Below are 9,425 nucleotides of genomic sequence, written 5' to 3' on the forward strand. Positions count from 1 at the left end.
GACTATGTTCCTCTGAGGGAATCTCCAGGTATGTTTTTAAAAGGATTTTGAAAGCTTTGTGTGTACTTACATGATTTTTGCATGAGCCCTGCTACTGGTCACCAAAACCATGAACAGTTCTCTATCCACCACGGGAATGTCATCGCAGAACATGGCTTCCCCAGTGGCATGTTTCAGACCTGAGAGGTGCATGATGGGGTGTCCAACTGGGTCTCGGAGCGGCTGGCAAGAATCCACACTCTAGAGAGGAAGACAAGAGTTACCCCAGAAGCCTTTCATTTTCAGAAGTGGCCTGGCCAGTTCCCAACATTCTTCAGGATTGACAAGTTAAGAGGGTCAGCCTCGGGCAGCAAACCCTGGAGTGGGTCAGAGGATGACTGTGACAATTTGATGATGTAACCAGAATGGGGAATTGTCATTTCAGCTATGTGGCAACAACTCAGACAGGGCCCATCTTTTGGCAAAATAGTGAAGTGAGCGAAGGGGCATCTCGAGTTCTCCGTTTGGTGTGTTCTTTCCCCAGGCATCTAGAGAGTCTTTGCTCTTATTTACTCTTCTCTGTATCCCAGTGATCAGCCTGTCCACACGTAGTGGCCATGCCATAAGGCCTAAAGTGAACAGAGTTCCCAGGGTGGGAGAGCAAAATCTAAGCCAGAAGGCCAAGGATCAACTTGAGCGGGGCCTCTAGGGGGATGGCAGCGGAGTCCCATTAGATCCAGATTAAGTGGCCTGGCTGTCCCTGAGAATGGCACAGAACATCACGAGGAGGATAAGGAGAGGGACGTGTTTTTTCTGGAGCTTCTCTCAGGGAAGAGTTGCACGTGTGTGTGGAGGTGGAGTTGGGAGGGCGTGCACTAGAAGAATAAGCGACTTCGAAATTGTCCTTCTAGAAACAGTGACTTGTCACTTGCAGGGCTCTTGTTTGCTGGCTGAAGAGGAGAGGAAGCATTTGCAATCAGGTTTGGGAGCTGGACCTTCCAGTTCAGCTGCTCTTCTGAGTAAATATCAGATAAATGGCCAAGGAGTATCACTTTGAAGAGACCATAATTAATAGTCTGCCAGGCCTCAGTCCTTCTAGTGGCAGCTTGGGCCTGTCCTCAGATTCCAGCGTCTCCCTGACTTAGCCTGGGCAGAGTGCTGGGAGCAACTGGGAAGTCAGAACTAAAGATCACAGCTCTGAAAAGCTTGTTTGCTCAGAACAGCACTGCGAGCTTACAGCTGCAAGGAGCAAGATGTCATGGGCTGACTTGGTTAAATTAAACTCACTGACCTGGTACGTTTGGACTCCCCGGGGTGTTGTGACGGAGAAATCTTTTATGGCGCTTAGGAATCGGTCGGAAATGTCAGGGTAACGACGGCTGTCCTGAGAGATGATTCAAAACAACAAAGATGAGCTGGGTAGTCTATGATGAAGCTGGGCTTTGGTTTATGTAAAAAGGACTTGGCTAATGGATCCAGTTATCCTGGATAACCAAAATCCACATCACCTCCCAAGGTTTCATTTCCTATGACTGTTTCATGTCCTCTTTGTCCCACCATAACAGGGACTGGAATGCCTGGTTTGACTGGTCCTCCAGTCACTGAGGAGGGAGAGGCCTGCCGGTGAGCAGGGTGGAAGCCGGAGGAGAAGCCAGGAGGCCGCGGCTAGGCAAGCCATCCCAGAATAAGTGGGAGTCTGTTATATACAAAGGGCCTAAATCCTGGCTGTTTTCTCAGAACTCAGCTTTTCTGGGAAAGCAGCAGAATTGGGAAGGCTGTTCTGGGTGTCATTGAAACTCATCGAGTGTCTTGATCCAGAAATTAAATGGTAGCAAGAATTATTCAGGTGACTGTGGTTGGCGAGGGTCTTCATCTGAGTCAATGAAAATCAAACACTTTGGGAATGGGGGGCTATTGGAAGGTTGGGAAAGGGGGTACAAGGTAGGAGGAGAGCTGTTATCATGGTCAGGGGAGGGAAGGAAGGGGGGAGAGACAGAGAATGTTTGCTTAGCTTACAAAGTTTAAAGGTATAAGTCTTGACAGCCATTTAAATTTTAGCATATACATCCATTTTGGTCTTTTTGAAAAGTACAATTTTATTTTGTATTTTATGTTAAGTATAAAATTCTAGGACAGACAACATGAATCTATAGTGGCACAAGGCAGAAAGGCAGCTGTTTGTGCAGTGGTGGGACAGTGACACTGGGGGCACCGGCTCTGTTCAGAGGCGATGGAAATGTTGTGTACACACTTGTCAAAATGTGATGCATTTTATTATATGTAAATTATACTTTAATAAAGTTGATTTTAAAAGAAAACAATTGCACACTGGAGGCAGAGGCACCCTGAGGATTTGGTGCTTGGGGTATGCACGGGATCCCGAGTCTTATGCAGCCCCACAGGGCTGGACCCTGGAGAAGGGCTGACTGGCTGGCTGGGGACTGACAAGGCCTGACTGGGGGCAGGCACCAGGAGAGCGGGAGGCTGCACATAGGACAGTTTGAAAAAGTAGAAGGAACACTGTGAGCTTACAGCTGCAAGGAGCAAGATATCATGGGCTGACGTATGTCCATCTTAAGCTTTCATGCTGAGTCCTGCTGGGACCTCAGAATGTGGCCTTATCCCCCTTACTACAGAGGGAATCACTTTAAAATGAAGTCATCAGAATAGGCCCTCATCCAACGTGACTGGCATTCTTGTAAGAAGGGGATGTCTGGACACAGATGTGCACCCAGAGAGAACGCTACATGGAGGCAGAGATCGGAGTGATGCTTCTACAAGCCAAGGAATGTCCGACGTTGCTGGAAAACTACCAGGAATGAGAAGAGACGTGTGGAGCAGATTCTCCCCCAGCCCTCAGAAGGAACCAACCCCGCTGACACCCTCGATTCTAGGACTTCTAACCTCCAGAATTGTGCGAGGTACATTTCCTTTGCTTATGTCACTCGCCCTGAGTTTCTTTGTCATGGTAACCCTGGGAAACAAATACTCCAGAGCACTTACAGGGACAGAGAGTAGCTTTGCCAGCTTCTTCAGTTCCTGCAAGACCTCTAGGTAGAATTTGAAGAGGAAGCTGACTACCAGAGTCCGCTTGAATTCCACCCTGCCTCCCAGGGCTGAGCCTGGGAGGGAAACTTCGTCCAGAAGCAGCCGGCAAGCCTCATCCAGCATCAGCTCGTTCCAGCGCCTGGCAGGGGTAGAGGCAGGAGGGAATCAGTTAAAGGGCAGTCTCATCGTGTGGCATGAGCTAGCCAGAGGACGGTGACATTTTAGAGACCCCAGAGATTCCTTTTTTGGGTTGGGAGGGAACTTAGAATCAATTTCCTGATCATGCCTGTAAGGAAAACCAAGGGCCACGGCAGGGTGGGAATGGATCCTGTTCTGTTGTACCACGGACACGAACACGTCCCACAGTCAGGTGTGCAGAACCAGGTATTGAATAAAATAGACCATTAGGGCCAATTCCATCATGGCCTGGATAGGACATAGACTTGGATGCTGTCTTCACTGAGGAGGAAAAAAGTGCACCAGCAAGGGAGGCTTAGGTGCGCTCCGAAATGCCCAGCGTGGGTCAGGCATGTTGATGGAATAAAAGAACAGGGGCCAGATGGGAAAAATTCACCTGCTGGCTGAATTTTTGTTGTATCCCTCACCCAAAGAGTGGCACCTGATTAAGTTGCATAAGGCTTAATTCACTCAGTCAAATCACAGAAAGAACGAGCAGTGATCTTCAGGTAGAAGTTTCCATCTTCCCAGGGCTTTGCCAGAGCAAAATTTCTGCTTGTTATTCAATGTCAAGTTTCACCCTCGAGGTGCAGGACTCGCCTACCTCCCAAGGAGCTGCTGGCAGGACTTCTGTGCGCAGACTGTGGTGGTCCCAACCCCTCCATAGGCGATGCTCAGGTCCTCGACGCTGTCTGTGCCTTCTTTGAAAAGGACGCGCATGCTGGCATTCACGTGGGGCAGAGCATTTTGTTGGCATTGGGCCTGCCGGAAGGCTGACACAAATTCCCCCTGTGAGGACAGAAACCACTTGGGGTTATCCAGTATGTCAAAACGAAGACCACTCATTAATCATTTCGACTCAACCTAAAGGGACCCAAAGAACAATTGGCACAGTTAAAAGACACCGTGGTTGCCTTTAAAGTTTAAAGTGAGAATGGTGTCCTCCCCAGGGCCCCTCCCGCAGGTCCTGACACCTCAGAGAACAGGAACCTGAGTGTCCTTTCCCTGTGAGGCCAGGATGCCCTCACACGGAATGCCTTGGAGACTCTCGCCTAGAAACATTTCTGTGCTCTTGCATTTCTGGGTCCCATACCCCCTAGTCTTTAGACCTCAATCCAGTGAGGCTGGAGGAGCCCTCCTAACACAAGGACTTAAAAGTGGTTTGCTTAAAGCACAAAGGTGCTCACCCCATTTCTTGGTTTGTAGAAACGATCACTTTTCCATTCAGCAGAGCTGAAAGGGAGCCACAGAGAACTTTCTCACAGCTGACTAGGGACTCTTGTATCAGGAGCGAGGGTGGGGGTGATGGCTGCCCCAGCTGGCTCCTTGGTGCCTTGAACTCTGGGGTGTCAAGGCAGGTCAATGGCGCTGGCTATGCCCCTAATGCATGTGAATCTGCGCTGCCACAAAAGGTGCTTGTGTCTGAGCCTGCCTATTTTTCCTTCCTGGCTTTGCACAGATGTGAATGGGAACATATTTTAAAGTTTTCATTCTGAAGGAAAAATGAGTGAAGCCCATGCATGGCTGAAAGCATAACTTCACATAAGACTTCCTCCATAACCCAGTGCCTGAGGGTTTTGCTTGGTGTGTATGCGTGTGTGTGTGTGTGTGTGTGCTCACGCACATGTGTCTGTCTTTAATGCTTCTCCTGGGAAGACTGACCTCCTGGAATCAGCTACAGCTTTGGGAGAGGCACAGGGGGCAGAGAGTGACTGGATAGAGGCCACCACCACAGTTGGCTGGGTGGCCAGGTCAACTCCAGGGCTCCTGGGTTAGCAAACAGCTGCTTCTAGGAAGTTTTAGGGGTGGCTGGAGTGGGTGGAGGAGGCCAAGCCTCAGTCTCCCTGTGGGTCGGGTGGAGAAACTCTGTTCCACAGCCAGGAGCTCTAACTTGCCAACACAAGGGACCTGGACCTGACCCAGGCCCTCGGCAGGCCCCACCCTGCAGCTGAAACAACAACCCCAAACCCACACCCCAGAGCTGCTTGCTGTGGGTGTCGGAGGGCCTTGGTGCCGGCCTGGTCAGTGGTGGGATAGGGAACAGGTTTACAGGGCAGCCTCCCGCCTGTTTTTAGATTTCTGCAGATAGCTGTCCTCAGTTATGAAAAGGGAAGAATAACTGTCGAAAGCAACCCATGGAATTCTTACCTTCCGAGAGTGAGGGATATACACAGATTCCAAAATTTCCTCTGGCTTGAGGTCTGTGCTTTCCAACCCAGCCAGAAAATGCTCATTTAGAGGAATCTGCCGCGTACCTTCTGTGGAAGAAAATGACATTTCTGCAATAACAACAAGAAAAGTGAGATTATTCTGTACTTTTGAATGGCAGTGGAAAAGGAAAAGCCAGCTTCCTCTGCAGAGAGATACACAGGTCCGGTTCCATGGCAAAGTCACAGGTGCGGTTCCCTGCACAGGAGGTGTGGCAGCTGCATCGTGACGTTCACCCTTCTCTCACTAGCACAGGCGCCCCATTACTGGGGTCTCCTCTGCCTGCCAGACACATGTGGTTTTCATCTTTCAACAGAGGCTGGTTAAATACACAGAACCCGCTCGATGCTCATGTGGACACTCAAGTTAAAGGCACAGCTGAGGCCAACACAGGGCCTGCTTCCACTGTTAACTGAGCTCCAATCGGTGGATTTACTTTTTGTCCTTGCTGCTTTTGTCGGCTCCTAAGACATTTACTTATACCTTTAAAGTAAAGTGAACAATTCGCAAAAGCCCCTCCTAATGCAGCTGTTACCTCTTGGTGATCAGAGTTGTCTCCCCTGACTTTACAAAGTGATTTGTGGTGCCACAGGATGCACCATGAGGGGACCAAACTGCCACCTGGAGTCTGATCCTGGCCTATCTGTGCTGCGCTGGTTGGAATGTAGGTGTAGTATGAGGAGGCAGGGGTGCCCCAAAGGAGCCACTGGTTGGCCTCTGCCTGGCCCTGCCCTACTATTTACAGTCCTTGCTGGAGCCAGGCAGCACTTGGAGTGGGGAAGTCACCCAGGAGAAGTCACCACCGCTGCTGTTGCTCCTATGGCTGCTCTACTGGGAGGCATTGGGGGGAATCTGTTGTCTTCATTGACTTGGTATGCCAGTCTTGGGTTCCCTCTCCTGAACTTTGAAGTCAGTTGGGGTCATCCCGGACCAGAGGCCTGGGGGACTGAGCAAAAAGCCTGAGTGGGTCAGCAGGGTGAGCCTTTCCTGTCCGTCCCTAATCCGTGTGGCCTTATGGCCTCATACAAGCTGACCAGGGTAAAGGTTGTATATGGGGGGGAATGCTTTTTGTGGGACACCAAATCTCTCTCTACAACTCTGAATTCCCAGGTAGGAGGAATTGGGTTGTATTAGCCCACAACTAAAATTAATCAGTCCTCCCTTCTGCCCCTAGAGACCCGTGATGTCCGGATGTCCACTGCGTGTCTGGATAGCTTACCTGCTGATACGAGATTGAGGGCAGCATTGCCCACAGCAAGAACTGGATTGAGGTCGGAGTAGCAGTGCCGGCTTACAATATGTCCCCCTAAGGACTGGGGAGAGAGAGTTACTGGTCAGTCATGCTGTCCCTCAACTTCTCTACCCACTGGCACCTGCTTACAGTCCCCTCAGTGGCCATGAAAGATCAAGAGGAATCTGCGTCAGTTCAGCAAGCTGGGAGGGCGCATTTCCACTGCTGCCTTTAGGTTGAAAGGGGGATTGAAGACAATGCACAGTTACCTAACACTAGGTGAGTTCCGCATGCTGATATCCTCCCGCACACACTGACTCACTTCACCCTCACAACAACCCAGCAAGATGGAGGCCATTATTCCTATGTTACAAATGGAGACACTGGGTCCCAAGGAAATCAGGAAACTTGGGCAAGGTCCCAGCCAGGAGGTGGTGAGCCTGGGGATCAAACCAAGGGAGCAGAGAGGCTCACTGGTCAATTCTGAGTCACCACCTTGGGCCTTGACCCCAGTTCAAAGACTGTGGTGCTGGCTACAGGGAGGCCATGCTGCCTTGAGCACACGGGCTGTCACTCTCTGAGGGATGCCCAGGCTTCCCTTGGGCCATGTTAAGGTTCTGAGCATCCATGCTGTTGACAGAATAGTACCCTCGTGCCCTCCCTGGGAAACTTCACTTGGATCTGACGAAGCGTGTAGCATCTCAGAATGTGGGAGGGAAGAGAATGACCGCACATCTCGACACTCCCCTTCCCTCGTGGTGAAGGGATCCGCAGTGACCTCCCCAGCTGCTGTGGTTGGGGCCAGAACACAGGCGAGTACAGGGAGCCCCCACTCCTCCGTGCACAGCTCCGTCTGAAAGTTCTTTTATTTCCCCTGAGCTGAAATCTCCCTCCCTAGACTCCCACCTGTCCGTCTCACTCCTGTGTGTGTGGTCCTGTATAATAACACATCTGACCTCGGGAGGCTGTAAGGATTTGAAGGCTGTTCTCATGTTCCCTTTGACCGTCCTCCCCACTCCTCCTCTTTCTGGGGTGGTTTCAACCCCTCTTTCACCTGCTGCCTTCACTTTGGAATCACCTGAGAGCTTTTTAAAGGAAGTGTGTCTTCCCTCGATTCCTCATATCCCCAGCATTTCTAATATACCATTTGGAGAATGCAGGCGAGGGAGCACATGTATTTTGAAAACCTGTACCTGTCTTTCTGCTTTCTTCTGAGGTTGAAAACAGCCAGACTTTAAAGTGAACTTCTCAGATTTGAGCATTATTCTCCAGCTGTGGTTTGAACAGTCCAGAGCACAGACGCTACCCTCCTTGGTTTAGATACTATACTTTCATGAACACAGCCTAAGGCTAAATTAAATTCCTGTCAAGGACAGGGTTACCATGAAAAATAGTATCCTTTCTACACCTGTGCTGCTGCTTAACCACTAAATTGAACTTGACTTATAGTTCTCTTGAAATATTTTATTAAATAATGCCTGTTAATTTTAAGTATTTATTGTGCCATTTGTTTCAATCTGCTGAGATCTTTTTGCATAGATTCTGCCAATGCATATCCTAACATTTCAGTAAGATTAAGGAATGGGTGTGGTGTGCCCAGTGATTGAAATCAGGGAACGTACTGCCATATTCCGGATCTGCTGGCCTGCCAGACTCTGCAGCTGCTTCAGGAGGGCTTGATATGTTTGAGTTTTTTCCTCTGGGAGCTCGGATATCCTCTCAGCCAAGATGTCCTTCATCTGGGCCAGGCTGCAGCCAGCACCTATTGTCAATCCTGGAACACAAATTACTTTTGCTGGTGACATGGGAAGAGCAGCTGAATTGTCATCAATGTGACTGTCCACGTTGGCTCCCAGAGAGTCACTGGGAACTCACAATCAGCACAGAGGCCCCACTCCCAGGTCAGTTAAATTAGAATCCTTGGGGATTTTAAAAAGACTCCCTAGTTGATTTTCTTGTGCAGCCAGGGCTGAGAAACCCTGGGCTGCCCACACTCTGCATTGGACAGACATGAGGATATAGAGGGCACAGAGAAGGAATGACAGTAAAACGCACAGGTGGCAGACTCTACTAGAACTTCCAAGATGCCCTCCTTACTGACCACGGTGAGTGAAGCTATGCACAGTTGCTTTGTGATAAATCTGATGATATTAAAATAATGGTGAAGTTCATTCAATTTCCTAGGTCATTGTCTAAGATCAATAATACTTCGCAGGTTTTGCACCTGATATTCAAAATCTTTAACAGTTAGTTTTGTGAGGGGCTTTGGCCACTCAGAATGAACACAGCTCATACAACGATGATTATGTTGGGCATTGCTGAAAGTGAGGAAGTTGGGGGTTCCCGAGAAGGGATCAGGGGAGCGATGGGTGAGGGTCTGGGAGGATTGGGGAAATGCTATTTACTAATTGTCAGGGAAGTCATTCAAAATTTTAACAGCTGTTGCAGCCTGTGCTATGAGGATTGGTAGGCTATTCCTGTGGGCTTCAGGGTTTCTCTTCAGTAAGAATGAAAGGGTTCAGCTCAATCTTTAAAAATGAAGCAGTCATCCAAACTATCAGGAGATGACTTAGGCAGTATTTTAAAATTAATTCCTCTTCTTCCTGGGGTTTGCAGAATGAAGCAGTAACCCAGAGTCTGATTTGATAGCACTGGCAGGGTTGTCTATTTTTTTTTTTTTTTATCAGTTTGGGCTTTGATTTTTATTTCTTTTTTTTTTTTTTTTGAGACAGAGCCTCAAGCTGTCCCCCTGGGTAGAGTGCCGTGGAATTACAGCTCACAG

The 9,425-nt window shown here is 49.3% G+C and overlaps 1 protein-coding gene across 2 annotated transcripts in view; it reads right to left on the minus strand.

Annotated features, from left to right (window-relative positions):
- Positions 1–9,425, minus strand: part of AOX2 (aldehyde oxidase 2) — a 74,417-nt gene that overhangs the window by 43,213 nt on the left and 21,779 nt on the right. For both annotated transcript variants that reach the window (NM_001308456.1, XM_023510273.1), the window contains exons 11-17: positions 8,266–8,417; positions 6,632–6,725; positions 5,353–5,462; positions 3,809–3,993; positions 2,983–3,166; positions 1,271–1,363; positions 71–240 (exon numbers count right to left, since the gene is read on the minus strand). In NM_001308456.1, the coding sequence (NP_001295385.1) occupies positions 71–240; positions 1,271–1,363; positions 2,983–3,166; positions 3,809–3,993; positions 5,353–5,462; positions 6,632–6,725; positions 8,266–8,417 (988 nt within the window). The remainder of the gene's footprint in view (positions 1–70; positions 241–1,270; positions 1,364–2,982; positions 3,167–3,808; positions 3,994–5,352; positions 5,463–6,631; positions 6,726–8,265; positions 8,418–9,425) is intronic.

Source organism: Otolemur garnettii, unplaced genomic scaffold, assembly GCF_000181295.1.
Source record: "Otolemur garnettii isolate 467f Iridium unplaced genomic scaffold, OtoGar3 scaffold00013, whole genome shotgun sequence".
Lineage (NCBI taxonomy): Eukaryota > Metazoa > Chordata > Mammalia > Primates > Galagidae > Otolemur > Otolemur garnettii.